The sequence below is a fragment of the Ictalurus furcatus genome, chromosome 12, assembly GCF_023375685.1.
Source record: "Ictalurus furcatus strain D&B chromosome 12, Billie_1.0, whole genome shotgun sequence".
Lineage (NCBI taxonomy): Eukaryota > Metazoa > Chordata > Actinopteri > Siluriformes > Ictaluridae > Ictalurus > Ictalurus furcatus.
Genome location: NC_071266.1, coordinates 23681166 through 23699686, shown reverse-complemented (window position 1 = coordinate 23699686; position 18521 = coordinate 23681166). Strand labels below are relative to the sequence as shown.

The 18521-nt window shown below is 41.3% G+C and overlaps 1 protein-coding gene across 2 annotated transcripts in view; it reads left to right on the top strand.

The window, feature by feature from the left end:
• glcci1a (glucocorticoid induced 1a) overlaps positions 1-18521 on the top strand; it is a 59509-nt gene that overhangs the window by 18443 nt on the left and 22545 nt on the right. For both annotated transcript variants that reach the window (XM_053637197.1, XM_053637196.1), the window contains exon 3: positions 14343-14482. In XM_053637197.1, coding sequence (XP_053493172.1) covers positions 14343-14482 — 140 coding nt within the window. The remainder of the gene's footprint in view (positions 1-14342; positions 14483-18521) is intronic.

Sequence of the window (18521 nt, the reverse complement as noted above, 5' to 3'; positions counted from 1 at the left end):
GTGGTGGTATTTTGGCCCACTCTTCTTTGCAGAACTGCTTTAGTTCACACACTGGAGGGGTTTCGAGAATGAACTGCCCATCTAAGGTCCTGCCACAGTATCTCAATTGGTTCAAGTCAGGACTAGACCTCTCCAAAACTTTAATTTAGCTTTTTTTGAGCGTTCAGAGGTGGATTTACTCCGACACTTTGGATCATTTGCACTTGAGTTTCAACTTACGGACTGAAGACCGGACATTCTCCTTTAGGATTTTCTGATAGAGCGCAGAATTCATGTTTCCCTCAATTATTGCAAGTTTCCCAGGCCCTGAAGCAGCAAAGCATCCCCACACCATCACACTGCCTCCACCATGCTTGACCGTAGGAATGATGTTCTTTTTGTGGAATTCTGTGTTTGGTTTACACCAGATATAACGGGACTCCTGTCTTCTAAACAGTTCCACTTTCAACTCATCAATCCACAGAGCATTCTCCCAAAAGGTTTGAGGATCATCAAGGTGTGTTTTATCAAAATTCAGACGGGTCTTAATGTTCTTCTGGGTCAGCAGTGGTTTTCACCTCACCACTCTTCCATGGCGGCCATTTTTGCCCAGAGTCTTTCTGATAGTGGAGACATGAACAGTGACTTTTATTGACGCGAGAGAGGCCTGTAGGTCCTTTCATGTTGTCCTTTTGTGATTTGCTGGATGAGCAGTCGCTGTGCTCTTGGAGAAGCTTCACTACTGTCCCAAGTTTTTCCATTTGGAGATAACGGCTCTCGCTGTGGTTCTTTGGAGTCCCAGAGCCTTTGACATAGAGCTTTGTAGCCCTTCCCAGACTGATGCATTACAATCACATTCTTCCTCATCATTTGTGGAATTTTTTTCAACTTTGCCATAGTGTGTTACGCAGTGACCTTTTAACCGACTTCATGCTGATGAAAAAGTTCTGTGTAAGTGGGTTTGCAGTAATCAGGCCTGGTTGTGTCTAGTCCAGCTGAACCCCATCATCGATGCAGTTTCATAGATTTGAGGAATCGGTAACTATGGGGGCAAATACATTTTCACACAATCCCAGTTGGTATTGGAGAACTTTCACTTCAATAAATCACATTATCATTTAAATCATTATCATTTGGCTTGTATTTCCTCATTTGTAAGTCCCTTTGGATAAAAGCGTCTGCTGAATGAATAAATGTAAATGTTTCCTCATTTACATTTGCCTTTGTTTTATCTCAGATTCTGGTTTAGTTTCTGAAAGAATCTAGTGTGAGATATAGACAAAAGCAGAAGAAATTCTTTTTCACAGCACTGTAGTATATTGTGTATCTTCTTCTATTGTGTTATATTCATCTCCTTTAGTGTAATGCATTAGTGCGTCATTTTTGAGTGTGAAAGGGAGGTGGGAAGTAGGAAAGATTATTTTTCTATTCATTGCGACGCTCTGTTGAAATCTTCGACATGTATGCACAAAATGTCCTAATTTGACTCTCAAATGGGCTTTCCCCACCACACAGATTGCAAATGGCTTCAGGGGATATGACCGAAATACACAATATGCACATGTATACACACAAACAAACACTAGCTTTGCATTTAAAAAAAAAAAAAAACATTTAAAAAAATGATAGTCATTTATATATATATATATATATATATATATATATATATATATATCAGCATTTCATAAAAGATATTTGACACTGAAAAGGAGGGGGAATACCCTAAAAAAAATTATTTTTTTTTACAATTATGAAGATTAAGTACAAAATTTTAACGTCAGATCAGCTGCTTCCAGGCCGTTTGTAATTATTTAATGAAAATATATATATTGTGATATCCATAACATCTCAGAAAAGTGTATTGTGACGCAATTAATCATGATATCGATATTATATTGTCGTATTACCCAGCAGTATACGTACCGTATATGCCCACTACATAGCGGATAATATAACATGAACGTGAATATGGAGCTATGGTGGAAGTTTTCATTGTTTTCTTTTTTTTTTTATCCAACCTAAATTATTCTGTTCGGATAACCGCATCATTAAAAATATAGACCAGTGCTGTTAATCTTTCTGGTTCTTCCAGGTCTGTACTTCCTATGCACGTTTTGTTTTCTCTTCACACCAGTGGATTTACTGTACGTACGTGCCGATTCACTGGTGGAGCTCAAGCGTGGCGATAACTCTTTTTATCTGTGTGTTAACGGCATCGCGAGAGCGAGGCCACAGCAGTGTGACTCTGCACTGAACTGTTATCACACCCTCTCCAAACTGAGTTTACGGTTAAGATTCTGAGCCAGTGCAACGGAGACTATGAGTTCAGATCCCAGCACTGCCTGAGGATCACTGCTGGGATCTCCAGCAGGTTCTTTAACCATCATATTAGCCGGATCATTAGGTTGTATCCTGTGTCAATTGGATAAAAGCATCTGCCAACTGAAAGAAAAAAGGAAAAGAAAAGTGTAAACGTATTCTACCGTGATATAAACACCCATTGTCCATCTTTACGCGCTCAGGTTTTACCTGTTATTGCAAAATTTTAAGTAGATGATTCATGAGTAAATTTTTAACCTGAGTCTGACAGATAGATTCAGATCAGCTATTCATTAAACTTGTTTTTGTTCTTGTTTTTTTTCTTTTTCCCAAGTAGTGGGAGCTCAGGTGACTGAAAAGAAAATACAGATGTTTTCTGATATATCTCTGATTATTCCAGAAGACATTATTTAGCTAACGTAGGTAGTCAAAAGTAGACAAAAACAGTTTGAGCTGGTTTATTTAATAAAATCGAAATCTTCTTTGAGAAATATATTATCTGTCTTTCCAAATGATGCAATTAGAAGTCGTAAGCATCAGTGCACAACCCATCTTAATAGCGCGCTCATATAGCCTTTTTTTTTTGTTTTTTTTTTGGCTTCTTGTTAAGTATACAGTTGCAATCAAAATGTTTCGACTCCCATCGCTGATTTCAGGTTTTATTGCAAATTTCTGGTTTACTGTTGCCACCAAGTCTTGCTGCAGGTCTTTTGCAGTCACTCGAGGGTTTTTCACAACCTGCCTTCTCAGAAACCTGCTTGATAGCTTCCTTTTTCTGCCCCGTGCAGGTAACAAACCCCTAGCCAGTTCAGATATTTCATGTGTTCCAGCTCAAGCACACCTGGTGCAACTAATGAAGCCCTTGATCAGTTCCATCAGGTGTGCGCTTGAGACCACACGTTTTGCATATTTGTGCTGTTGAGAGGGATTCTATTCAGAGGGGGTGAATAATTTTGGGACTGGAGAAATCATTATAAGTTGCATTTTCAGTCGAATTTGGGGGAAACCGTTTGAAGCATTCGTCGCGTCGAACTCTTTCAATTGCTTTTGTTTGATTCGTTCGACGCAAACAGCGGAAAGTCTGTACGTTTTGACTATAAACCTGATTTGCAATCATTTTGCTCAAAGGTATAACAACGGTTTATGAAAGAACAACTCCATTACAACTATGTATGATCAGTTTTAGGACACTCAGTATTTCATAAATTAGCTGCGTGTAGGAGCACTCCTCTCTCTCTCTCTCTCTCTCTCTCTCTCTCTCTCTCTCTCTCTCGCTCTTATTTATTTTAGTCACAATTTTCAGAAACACAGTATGTTCACTGTCGCTAAACTGCTGTGTATGCACATTACTACACTGTAATGCTTATACAAGCGGCGTAAAATCGACAGAAAAGACAATTACATTCATAATCATGATGTCGTGTATAACAAATGAATTGTCAGCTAAAATTTCACAACTACAACAAGTCTGCTAGTGAATGAAATATCGGATTTTTTATTCTTTTTTTGAAAAGGGGTGCATGCAGCGTCCAGTTATAGGAAAATAATCAGGGTTTTCCGTTAATATTTTCATACTCTAGCAATTTATAGTTACATGTAACTGAAATGTTGCAGGATAGAAGTGAAACTAGTTCATTTCTAGTTAACTAGTAACCAGTTGTAACTTTCATTACAATCGCTATAAATAGTCATTGCCTCGCCAGCCTCTTTTCCTTTTCTTAAAAAAATAACGCAGCTTGTTATTTTGCTGAGAAACCACAAAGATCTCTGTCAGGAAACTTACAGTTACAGTTTTATCTCCCACTGTTACAAAGGGCTGACACTAGAGACTCTTTCCACTCAATTATTTCTACCATAATTACAATTACACCGGTTTTTAATCCATGTATGTCACACTCAAGGCCCGTGGACCAAATACAGCCCTCGGCCTCGCTTCCTTCAGCTCACACTAACTTGCAAACGATAATATTCAAACAGTCTTCACTTACCGTGTAGTATTCACAGCAGACCCATAGTTTAGCGACCACAAATATGCTCGAATCTCAGAGTTAGGTGTCAGACCCATGTCGAAAACAGTTGGGTGACGGGTGTTTAATGTGTTAATATGTTGAAAAATAAAAACTAGACATGACAGACTTTCTTAATGTTAACCTTATATACACTATTTGGACAAAAGTTTGTGCACACCTGACCATCACACCCATATGTTATTGTTGAACAACCCGTTCTAGATTTATTCCGTCTTCGCTGTTATAATGCGCCCCACTCATTCTTCTGGGAAGGCTTTACACTAGATTTTGGGGTGTGGCTGTGGGGCGCTACAAGAGCGTTCGTGAGGATGAGGTCAGGCGCTGATGTTGGGATGTCGAGGACGCTCCAGTTCCAGTTCATCCCAAAGGTGTTCAGTGGGGTTGAGGTCAGGGCTCTGTGCAGGACACTCGGAGTTCTTCCACCTTCTTATAACCTTCACACACCATGTCTTCATGGAGCTCGCTTTGTGCACAGGTGCATTGTCATGCTGGAACAGCTTTACGCCTCTTAGTACCAGTGAAGGGAAATTGTAATGCTACAGCATACAAAGACATCCTGTACAACTGTGGCAACAGTTTGGGGAAGAAACACACAGGTGTGTGAAACCCAGTTTAATAAAAGTTACCACCTAATAGTGCATTCAGCTGAATAGTTTCTGTATTTCTTTTCTTTTCTTTTTTTCTACAATCGTCCTATTTTACTTTCCGAGCCGGTTATTGGTGTTAATGAATCGAATAGATAATATCTTAAAAAAATGAATAGCCTTACATTATGGCCCTCCGAGGCCTCACAGTGGCATATTAGCTGTCGTTATAGATTCAGCTGTTACTACGGAAACAATGGCGTATTAGAGTGAGGCGTTTAATCGAACGCTTGCAGCTGGAACTACTGTTAGAGCTGCTGTTAGAGAAAACGAATCCACGCCTTCTTGACCAATCAGAATTGAGAACTCACCAGTACGGTGAAGTGTACTGTACTGTATAGACCCAGGCAGCCTTCTCGAACGTGGAACAGAAGAGTACTGACTACATTAACATGAACACAAAGTGTACCGCACATCCTCCTCTGTGACGCAAATTCTCCTTAAATGAACCTGCAGCAGAGGGACACACATGCGCAGAGCGACATGTTGATCCGCTTGAGTGACCTAAAGCTCGTAATTGTGTCAGTGTTGGGCCTGTGCTGACCCGCATCAGGCTGTGTGCTGAGATTAGCTGCATTGTGTAGAGTTTATCAGAAGTGTTGACACGGCTTTACAGCAAAGCCCGAGAGCTCACTGTTTGTTGCCATGGCTGTTGTTTGCTGCATGGCCTAATTAACATGCAGCGGCGAGCACCCAGGCCCTCCACGAACACTGAGTTGACAGTCATAACAAGCTGTCTGTGTTGGCATGATGCTGAATGGTGACATCAATTCATTTTAGATGGCGTTTTATTCATTTGTTGCAGTGTTTTTTTTTGTTTTTTTTTTCGGTCAGCTTCCACTTTTAGGTTATGTGTCTCTCTATGTGACAGTTCTACTTAGCATGTAATAACAGTGTTCACTCTTGCTCTCAGTTTTTAAAATAGCTGCAGAGCTCCATTAGATGCAGTCATTAATTTTCTCTGATTCATTTCATGTACCAAAGTGAATCTATTAGATATGCTAATTAGCTATTATATTTTGTTTTTAAGGATATTTTCTTCAGGGTAAGAAATACGAATGTGTACTATTTGCACCCAAATTAGTCATTTCCAGTTACTACCATCTCTCTCGCTCGCTCTCGCTCTCTAACACTTGCTATCACACGGTGTAGTCGCTAGCCTAATCCTATCCAGCCTGCTAGCAATCTTGGATAATGGCTTAATATCATACATATAATAGCTGGCCTAATGTTAGCTACAAACCTGGCTACTGGTTTTAATGTTAGCTAGCTTGAGATAGGAGCTAGCTACTGGTTTCAGTTTGCTATACGAAGTTAGCTATCTAGCTAATGCTTACGTTCCGTCAGCTAACTTGATCGAGAAGCTGACCACTGTGTTTATCGACATACTACTATGATTTTTAGCCAAATGTTGGGTATCTAGCTAGTTAGCTTGTTAGAGAAAGCCAAGCTTGATAAATAGCTACTTCTGGAGGGGTGACATTAGCTAAGCTAAGTACTTAGCTGACTAAAAAGTGCCAATTCTGTTATGTAAGCTTATTTTGTTTGTGTGCGTGACCATTTTTGAAGAGATATATTCAGTTGGATGCCGAATAACAGAAGATTTAACACTCAAACACAAAAGTAAGCAAGGTTTTGATACTGCACTTACTGAATAGCGCCATTAATTTGCCAGCGATAACATTATATCTTTATTAAACTATGATGCATCATTTTTTGTCAGTTATATTTACATTTAGTTTGTGGAACACCCATGAAACAAGTTCGTTCCTGTTATCACGCTGTCCGGTTACCGAGAAACTGCAAAGCGTTAACTAATCATTCAGGATATTCTCAGACTATCCTGTATAGGAAAATGTATTTTAAAAAAAAACTCTTTTACAAAGCGCTGACACTGGAGACTCCTTCCAAAAATGCTAAATAGCAAACTTCCCCATATGAACAATTAAACGTTTTTAAATCTGTTTATGTGGAACTTTAAGCATACGTCCTTGTATGAGTTGTTACTATGGAAACGATAAAATTGGAAGAAGCGCATTATTATAAACCTTCCCCGCTGAAAAAACAAAACAAAACAATAGAAGCCCTCATAGAACTCGTAATGGTTATAATGGGAATTGTATTGGTTTTAATTTAAACTTTAATTGTCCCTGTGGGTGTCTACTGGTAATTTGTTGCCTTCTATTGGTGGCATGTTATGTCTAGTGGATACCATTGAGGACCTACGTACGTCCTACTCCGTAATGGATACCGTTTGGTAATGGTTTTAATGGTTAACAGCAGATGGTTTGTAATGGTATTTGTAGTGGAAATCATTAATAATTTGTGATGGTTTCTACTGTTTGTTTTTCCACAGAGGTGTAGCAAGAGCTAAACCTTGTAGACAATTCATCAACGCCTTCTGACCAATGAGAGAATTCGAAAGTGCTGTGGTATTAAAAAAAAAAAAAAGTTTATGCAATTATCAGGATGTGAACATTAAATATTAGCACATAGCGTAATTGACTTACTTTCAAATTGGGGTATTTAGGTGTGAGGTGTTAAAACTTTGACTTACATTTGCATCATATTGGAATATGATAGCAATATTTCACACACACCACAGTATGTGTTCAGGATCTCTTCTGTCCGTCAACATCACATGAGCTCCAGTATTTATATACACCAGTGGATCGGATTAGAAAATGTACAACTCTGACATGAGATATCCGATCATTTCTGACAGTACAGTGCGTTCTTGGTCTCGGAGCTTACCGTCCTTCCTAAACGTTGGAAAAAGACACTGTTTATTGTTGCTCTTTTTTTTCTTCCTTTTCACTGTAATGAATTTTGCAGTAGTAGTCTGATGTGTGTTGATGTCACGCTGTCCTAAACCGGCCGAGCTGGTTCGAGTGTTGTGAAAACTTTGCCATGTCTTTTCAAGGCAATAGCTCACATTTGCATGTCAGCTCGATTTTCTTTATGGATCATTATAAAATACCCCGACAGATAACGCATAATAATATCATCTGAGCCGCTAAATGTTGTACAACAGCGTTTCCTGCTTTTCTGATCAACTTCCACATTCCCAAATTTAGTTGTTGTTAAAACTTCACATTGAAGGTGGTTTGTCTAGCAGCTTTTACAGAGTAAAAAAATGTGTATAAATGCTAATATTGTAATATCTTCGTGAAATAAAGCAGGGGCAACTATGTGCAGCCAGGGAAAATAATTAACATTTAACTCTAAAATAAATTCCATAGACCCAGATTTATTCCATGAACATTATTTACATGTGCGCGATAATATTTTGACGATTTATCAGAGTTATAATGTTTTGTATTCCTGAAAATTTCCAATGCCAGAACACATTAGGTGTTAGTCGATATTGTTTCTAAGCCCACTTGTTTTTGGAGTTATTGAGATTTTGATTCTCATTCCATTCAAGTGACCAATCAAATAGACTAATATTGATAAGAACTCAATAATAAATATAATAATTTTGATTATGGTGGGTTCTGATATCCACCACTGTAAAAAAAAAAAAAAAAAAAAAAAAAAAAAAAAAACATGTACATGCTAACTATACATGACCGACCAATGTCGGTCCCAGGATCCAGCTTTGAGAACCACAGTCCTAAGTGCATTTGTCTTCTTCTTCTTCTGCATCTAACGATCATTTTTTATTGACTATAAATAAGCCCAATTGAGTTTCTGTTACCTTTTTAACTGTTAAAAAGTGATGTTGTTTTTGTTCGAGGTGTGAATAACCACGCGATCAAATGCCGAAGGCCATCTAACACTCTAACACTCTGCTCACCCACGCTCTCTCTTTCTGTTTGCCTGGGCACGGAGCTACTTAAATGTCACCCGCCTCACATTATAACCCCAGTACAGTATGTGCAAGCCTACTTACGACAGAAATGTGAGACAGTGCACTTTCCAGCCAGGGCTCTTGGCAGGGACGCGTGTCTCCATCTGCTCTCAGTAAGCCAGGAGAAGAAGAAAAAAAGTTCTGAGGTGAAATAGCGCCAGCACCTAAGCTTAGGTACCAAATGTCGTCCATGTTCATGACCGGTTTGACTTAACCATACAACACACACTTATGTCCTATTCATTTGGATGTTAAAAAAGTTCCACAAAACCTAAGTAATGCACGTTTCACTAAGCCACAGGATAGCATTCAGGTTTGGTACTGTATAAACTGTCAGGGCTTAACTCCAGACAGCATTTAATTTAATTTACTAGAAATCCTCAAATTACATGGGTTCCAGGCAAGCCTGACTGGAAGGTGGTGTGTAAAATGTAACATAACCCACATGTTAATGCATGTCATGACGCATGCTGTAATTTCAACACCGCTCCTTCAGGCAGTGTTTATCACGGTACAGTACGTCTGGAGCGAGCCACGGAATGCTTGTAGTGTCATTCAGAGAGAGATGATGTTTAACCTTCTGTCCAAACACTAGTCGGTCAAGTCATGTGGTGATCAGTACCGTTCTCGCTCGTGGGTGTGGCCTGTTCGGCCCGTGTACGTTTCGCTATGAGAGAGTAGTAGCCAAAACGTATACTCTATGTAAACGCGCCACTGTAACATTTATACACGTTATTGTCTCAGCTTTTGTACGTAATAATGTTGTTCTTCCATTATTCTAAGATTGGTATGAGAAGTTGAACGATTGGTTGGATTTGTCACTTTAAAATAACAGTATAAAAAATATCAGTCAAACACCAGCTGAATTCGCCTATCAGACTAATATGAGATCTGACAGAGTGGGTGTGGTCTGATATTGATTGACCGCTGACAATGTCCAGTTTTCAACTGACTAGTTTGAGTATACTGTCCCCATTGTAGCTTCAGATTCCTGTTCTTCGCTGACATGGTCTTCTTCCCCACTGCCTCAATGTTCAGTGCGTTGTGCGTTCTGAGATGCTTTTCTGCTCACCCAGTTGTAAAGAGTGGTTATTGGAGTCACCGTAGACTTCCTGTCCGCTCGAACCAGTCTGGCCATTCTCCTCTGACCCCTGTCAAGCAACATCGAGCCTAGGCTCGGTGAGGGCAATTGGCGATTGGTGAGCGTGGAAGTTACGCAAGACGTGGCCAAGATTAGCCCCGCCCACGTTACATGAAAAGGAGAGAGATTTTGGTGAAGTACTTTTCTAGATGTTATTTCAGGCTTTGTTCTAAATATAGTGGGCAATGACAGTACGAACAAGAATATATTTAGAAAGTGGTAGTTTAGGCTCTCCGAAGCGAATACGCCACTGAAATGTCTATACATTTCTAAACGCACAGTATGTGAAGCATCTCAAGCTAGTTAGGGTCGTGGAAAATATGTAACAAAATAGAATTATTCATCGGTCGCTAGTTAAATTAGTCTTTCATCACGGCAGCCGTGATGAAAAATGTCTCCAGAAATAATACCACAAACCACTACTCAGCTGAAGGTTGTCATGGCAACACTGTAATTTCCATGCTGTGTCATAATGTCACATGTTGACTTTTTTAAGACTGGAAGTGTTTTTCCTGTTTTCGGTTTTGGTTGGGCGTTTGCTTTTAAAATGACCACTGATTAAAACACACACTTAAAGAGCACAAGCTTGCTAAAATGATGTAATAATGATGACAGGCACATGGAGCTAATAAGGATTAGAGCAATTATGGCTGCATGATTGTTGGACTGAGTGAATTTTGGAAGCTCTTGGTTTTACTTTTTTTTTTTAAAATCAAAATCCAACTGCGTGGAAACCTTGGAGAGTGCAGTATGAAAAACTGCCATTGTTTCTCTCTTTGCTCGCTAATATCTCAAAAAAGAGAGAAGATGGCCTTAAAACTCCCACTGTCCCCTTTGAATCCAGCTGCATCATGATTTTGTATAATGAGCACCCAGCGATGGAGTTCACGCGCCAGAAACGTAACAACAATGGGATAATTGCAGTGGGCGTGCGATGCTGAGAAGACAGAAGGGCATTGAGCTTAAAACAGCCCGCTGTGTCTAACCACTGTGAGAGCTGTGATGTAATTCAGCTAGTCAACATGAGGACATGAAGAGGGTCAAAATAAAGGCTTTTTATAGTCTTGCGCTTCAGCGGCTGGCCAGGCATCTCTCCAGGAAAAGTGCGTCGAGAAACGATAGCTTTTATACAGTTAGAGGAATACGAGGCGAGTCTGTGAAGGTTTTCAGTTATCACCTCCTTTATTTGGAGTGAGGCATACAGGCCACACCTCCTTTAATGTGCCTAATAGGCACAGTGACTACACCTCCTTCATTATGACTGACCGACACAGAGGCCATGCATCCTTTCATGGAACTAAAGCACAGGTCACACATTCTTTAATGTGACTGACAGGCACAGAGGCCACACCCTCTTTGAACACTCCTGACAGGCACAGAGGCTATACCTCTATAACACTACTGACAGGCACAAAGGCTACACCTCCTTTAATGTGAGTGACAGGCACAGAAGCTACACCTCCTATAACACTACTGACAGGCACAGAGGCTACACCTCCTATAACACTACTGACAAGCACAGAGGCTACACCTCCTATAACACTACTGACAGGCACAGAGGCTACACCTCCTATAACACTACTGACAAGCACAGAGGCTACACCTCCTATAACAATACTGACAGGTACAGAGGCTACACCTCCTTTAATGTGACTGACAGGCACAGAGGCTACACCTCCTATAACACTACTGACAGGCACAGAGGCTACACCTCCTATAACACTACTGACAGGCACAGAGGCTACACCTCCTATAACACTACTGACAAGCACAGAGGCTACACCTCCTATAACAATACTGACAGGTACAGAGGCTACACCTCCTTTAATGTGACTGACAGGCACAGAGGCTACACCTCCTATAACACTACTGACAGGCACAGAGGCTACACCTCCTATAACACTACTGACAAGCACAGAGGCTACACCTCCTATAACAATACTGACAGGTACAGAGGCTACACCTCCTTTAATGTGACTGACAGGCACAGAGGCTACACCTCCTATAACACTACTGACAGGCACAGAGGCTACACCTCCTATAACACTACTGACAGGCACAGAGGCTACACCTCCTATAACACTACTGACAGGCACAGAAGCTACACCTCCTATAACACTACTGACAGGCACAGAGGCTACACCTCCTATAACACTACTGACAAGCACAGAGGCTACACCTCCTATAACAATACTGACAGGTACAGAGGCTACACCTCCTTTAATGTGACTGACAGGCACAGAGGCTACACCTCCTATAACAATACTGACAGGTACAGAGGCTACACCTCCTTTAATGTGACTGACAGGCACAGAGGCTACACCTCCTATAACACTACTGACAGGCACAGAGGCTACACCTCCTATAACACTACTGACAGGCACAGAGGCTACACCTCCTATAACACTACTGACAGGCACAGAGGCTACACCTCCTATAACACTACTGACAGGCACAGAGGCTACACCTCCTATAACACTACTGACAGGCACAGAGGCTACACCTCCTATAACAATACTGACAGGTACAGAGGCTACACCTCCTATACCACTACTGACAGGCACAGAGGCTACACCTCCTATAACACTACTGACAGGCACAGAGGCTACACCTCCTTTAATGTGACTGACAGGCACAGAAGCTACACCTCCTATAACACTACTGACAGGCTCAGAGGTTACACCTCCTATAACACTACTGACAGGCACAGAGGCTACATCTCCTTTAATGCGGCTGACAGGCACAGAGGCCATATCTCCTTTAAGGCGACTGACTCACAGAGGCCACACAAATTTTAATGTGACAGGCAGGCATAGAGTCTACCCCTCCAGGCAGGCACAGAGACCACACATCGTATACTGAGACTGACAGGCACAGAGGCCACACCTTCTTTACTTGCACTAGCATGCACAGAGGTCATTCCTTTTTTCACTGGAACTGACAGGCACAAAAGCCTTCCCTCCCTTAATGCAACCGACAGGTACAGAGACCGCATGTGTTTCACTAGGACTGACAGGCAGTAAACTAGTAATCAAACCAGTTACCGTTTTTCTTGTATGCTTTGTTAACACAGATGCTTGAAGCGGACTGCGGAGAGGCATAGTTGTTCCGGTTCCTATATGTGTAGCATTGCGGCTGAGTGTGTGTATTAAATATTGTCATTTCCAAAGTGGAAAGGTTGTACATTCGGGTTGCAGTGTTTTGGAATTTGCTCAGCCTTGACCCACTTCCCCACCTTGTGCCTCTGGACTGGAAGGGGGGTATTTTTATCAGATCTTGAGTTGCCTCAGGAGGAGATGTCCTTCTGGTCTTGACGATAAAGGATAAGCAAGAACTCATGGGAGTCCGAGTGGACATGCTGTAAAGACACTCTGTGTTGAACCAAGGCAGGAGTGAGGTATTAAATATTAATAACAGGTATTAGTGGTTTAATGATGGGTATTAATGATTAATTCCCTAACCTTTTGTCATTCATTACAATATTATCATGGTATTGTATTTTTAAAAATGACCTCATTTCGATTAATACATTTAAGATTAACAGCTTGTGAGTTCTCTCTGTGTGTGTGTGTGTGTGTGTGTGTGTGTGTATATACATATATGTGTATGTGTATATATATTCGGGTAGCTCTACCACCTCATAGCTCCAGGGTCTCCAGTTTAATCCTGATACAAGTTACTGTCTTTTCAGTGTTTGATGTTATCCCCTGTCAGTGGGTTTCCTTTGGGTTCTCCAGAGTCCTCAATCCTCCAAAAAAAAAAACATGCTGCTAAGTGGATTGACACTTATTAAATAGATTAAATTGCCCTTTGGTGTGAATAAGTGCATATGGTGTCTTATCCAAGGTGTATTCCTTCCTCATGTATAGTGTTCCCAGGATAGGCTGCAGATCTATTTCGACCCCTGACCAGGATAAAGCACTTACAGAATGAATGATGCATTTAAATTTGGCCCAAATAAGGGATTTTATGGGAACGGTTTGCCAAAACCGTCTTAAGCCGCCTCGTCTTGAATGAGATGTAGGGCTAGTGACGACGACGTGAAATGTCCGAGCGTGGTGAATATCACCTGTCGTGTATGCCTAGTTGAACTGTTGTAGGAATAATATACAACATTATAGAAACCAAATTGGTTCACGTCTCTAGATGTGGCCATGCTTGTGCTAACATAAGTACCGTTTGTGATAGAGTCGTATCTGTTGCACCTGTCGGATTAACAATTAACAGTGCTGTCGTAAAAAGGACACAACTTAAATACAGACCAGCTCATAAAAGGTTGAAATTGTGTGACGGCCGTTCTTTTATAATGCCTTTCGTTTCTTTCATATCCTCCCACCCGTGCCTCTGACCACTTTCTCTTTTCTTTTCTCGAACAGTTGAAAGGCCAAAAGGCCAGCAGGTGTGGATCAGACGCACTTCCTCTCTAGGTGCCATCACCGCCCCCTACCTGACCGGCCAGTGGCCCCGTGACCCCTACGTGCTCTACCCATCGTGCATGAAAGACAAATCCACACAGGTAGGATCACTACACAGCCTGATTTAAATTCTAAGGGTGTGTGTTAGTCTTTGAGGTTTGACTAGAAGGCCATGTGCCTTTGCTAACACTAGCAGTGTGTGTGATGTAGCGTTTGAGGATGTTCTGCATTCAAACGGATCTTGTGCTTTTGACGTGGGAAAGCGAACACTATACCCGGCAATAAACTGCTTATAGTCCTGAGGGCATCATAGACTAGCAGAATGTCACTGGAAATGAGACAAAACTGTCACAGATATCAATATTTCCCTCAGACGTGTTAGTAAATTACTAATAAAAGGGTTCGGTATGACTAAAATGACACTTTCAATTAGCATTGACCTCATATTGAGTCATCTCGAGAACCATCACCAGTGCAACTTAGCGTATTCTGAGTTATTGTTAAATTTCAACTCCTGAAGTGGTGAAAACCACGAGAGTGGGCCGTTCATGTGGGATATTTCAATGCAGCAAAGCAAAGGATTATACTTTTGACTTATTTAGACGTATTGTCATTGGCAGTTATCGATTAAACATAAACACAGATTAAGTTATGAACGATGAAGGGTGAAATTAATGAAATGATGTTTTGAAAGTTGTAATGGAAAAACCATAATACAAAAAAAAAAAAAAAAAAGCAATACTTTCCATAAAGATGTCTAAATAAGTGGGTTTTTTTTTAATGGCATCATCTGAGACAGTCGACACACAGCGTGTTCTGTGTGCAGAAAATGGTGAAAGTCTTTGGTCAGACACCCTGTGCGCCATTTTCTATTGTTTCCACGTTTCGCCGTGGATGGTAAACGGCGCTTTTGAAAATCGCCTGTGTTTGTGCGGGCCAGGCTTTAGACATGAGAATGTGTGTAAACTTATCACGTTAATATCACATCAGTGGCTTTGGCTTTGACCACATGATATCTGATTAGACTGAGTACGTGACTGACTGATTTGATTTCTACTCAGAGTTTTATCTAGATGACTCATGGGAGTGTATCTATCGAAACACGCACGATAGACGGCGTAGAGGTACGGAGGCATCCTAGACGTCCGACGTAGCGCAGCGGCGATCTGCTGAGCAAAGAGTCAGACGATCTGGACGTGTTTGTCTCAGCATGACACTCGGTAAAAGGCTTTATCGATAGCATTCAAATAGTGGAGTATTCGTCACAGGACAGCCGCCTTGGGATTTAAATAGTCAAATTTACTCTCGTGATCATCTCATGAAACTGTCACAGATGGATGTTAAAGAGTATAGCATAGTGTGTCTTACTATGACTGCTCAAATTTGATGTAATAGAGATCAAAATATGAAACTCCAACGTGACTAGATGAAGACTTGCCCAAAAACGTGGTTCAAGATCACCTGCGGCCAGGTGTGTCCTCGAGATACAGATCAACGCAATCTCACACCCCCCCCAGCCACCTGACGCCTCTGCTTTAGGGTGAGATTTAGCACCTGCTGGAGCTGCGCTGATCCTGCAGGCGATGACCTTATGACCCCATGGTTGGCTCCTTCCTCTAACACACAAAGCTCTGATTATGGGACTCGACGTGTGCACGCACGTGCGCACGCGTGTGTGTGTGTGTGTGTGTGTGTCTCCTGTTCTGCTCATTATGCTACCTTCTTTATTCCTTCCTCTTCTTTATCTGTGTCGTATTGCAGGTCGTTTAACAGCTGGTGTTGAAGCCGGTTTAGTCCTGTGCCCTTCATATCATGGCCAAAATTAGGAGCACAAGTAGGCCTTCTAGCATCTGATCAGTGACTTAGATTCTAACCACATATCAAATTACAATCAAATTACAAAGTGCCACGATCAGCGAGTAAAAGTGATACGTGCGTGTATGTTTATAGGTTTTCACTAGACGACTCATTCTGCGTACGGTATGAAAGCAAACGTCACGGACCACACACTCGTGTGTTGAGCCCCTGAAGCTCATCTGTTTTCATTTGTATTTCCATCTCTGCATTATTATTATTATTATTATTATTTTCACTGTAATGAACGCAAAAATTAGGCATAAAATCTGTGTTATACACCAATCAGCCATAACATTAAAACCACTGTCAGGTGACGTGAATAACATTGATTATCTCAGTACAATGGCACCTGTCAGTGTGTGGGATATATTTATAAGGCAGCAGGTGAACGGTCAGTTTCTCGTGTTGGAAGCGGGACATATTGGCAAGCGGAAAGATCCGAGTGACTTTGACGAGGGCCAAATTGTGATGGTTAGACGACTGGATTAGAGCATCTCTAAAACGGCAGGTCTTGTGGGGTGTTCCTGGTATGCAGTGGTTAGTACCTACCAAAATGTGTATCTCTTACCTGGGGAAGAGATGGAACCAGGATGCACTATGGGAAGAAGGCAAGCCGGCAGAGGAAGTGTACCACCTACCTAAACATTGCTGCAGACCAAGTACACATCTTTCAGCAGGATAATGCGCCCTGACACACTGCAAAAATAGTTCAGGAATGGTTTGAGGAACATGACAAAGATTTAACAAGGTATTGACTCGGCCTCCAAATTATCCAGACCTCAATCCGATCCAGTGTCTGTGTGAGACGTTCTGGACAAACAAGTCTGATCCATGGAGGCCCCTCCTTGCAACTTACAGGACTTAAAGGATCTGCTGCTAACATCTTGGTGCCAGATACCACAGCACACCTTCAGAGGTCTTGTCGAGTCCATGCTTCGACGGCTCAGAGCTGTTCTGGTGGCACAAGATGGACGTATACAATATTAGGTGGGTGGTTTTAATGTTATGGCTGATCGGTGTATATTATTGCTGTTTTTGTAAAACATCGGTGTAGATGTTAACCTGACCAATTGTAGCTTAAATTTGCTTAATCCATCCCGTTAATTGAATGTAATGAAATGGCTGTCTTGCTCACATTTAGTAGCTATACTTTGTGTTAAAAAGAAAACAATGCAGTCAGTTGAACTGAGTTTTTATCTAGAAGGGTGGCGACAATAATATAAAACCAGGTTTTGTTGACAATGTGTCTGTGGTAACGTTAGTACAGGTTTCTTTTGTTTGTTTTTTGGCGCAAAAGGGGGTTAGAAAATACTACTGCACTTTGGCAGTATTTACCACGTGACCCACCCTCTGCTCTGTGTTGGCACTTGGACTAGACCTTGGATCTGTTTATAGAACACCTACACCCCCATATTTATAAATATTTATTACACGTTAGCAATTTCACTGCAACGACCTCAGCCTGATGTTTCACAGCACTGTATTTATTCCAAATATAGTCCCTTGCTGCCATCAATCTTTTATATCCTTTGTATTATATTTTAAAAATATATATATTTTTTTCCTTTTCTAAAATTCTGGTTTATGTCAATTCTATTTTCACGTCACAGACCGTTCCCTATGCGCGTCAAACTGCATGAGCGTGTGCGCGGCCGATAAAATTTGAATTCGATTTGGAATTTGAGCTTGTAAGAACAAGACAGCGTTATTTTACGCCCAACGCTATTAGCGATACGCTGGCTAGCACCTGCGGGGGAAAAGGAAACCCTGGACTTCTTCGGAACAGTTAGAGAGCGTTCAGGTGTCGTCGTCCGATCTGCGCACGTCTCGTCATGTCTGATTTCGGCAGAGCCAGAGTTTTGCATGTGACTTTGGAACTCACCTTGCATGAGAAACACTAAAGCTCACATGTCTGTGATTGACTTCCTTTACTTAATAAAGACTCTATATTTTATTTTTTTAAAAAACAACAACGTATCCTCCACTCCAGCCTCGCAGTAGTCTAGCTGCTGTTGTTTTTTTTTTGACTCCCTTTTATTAAAACTAGGCATTCTTTCTGTTATTTATAGTGTTGTTTTAATACACCCGGTTCCACTTGATCACCCAGCTTATAAAGCCGGTAGAGGAGTCACTCTCCGAGCTCTCGCATGATCTCACATGCATCCTGTTTTCACTGCTGCACACACAAACCAAAGCCACACAGGATCTCTGCTCAGGTCACACACACGCCGACACACTCCTACGAAGCTGCAAATCTACCCAGCATGCAAATCGACCCTGTTT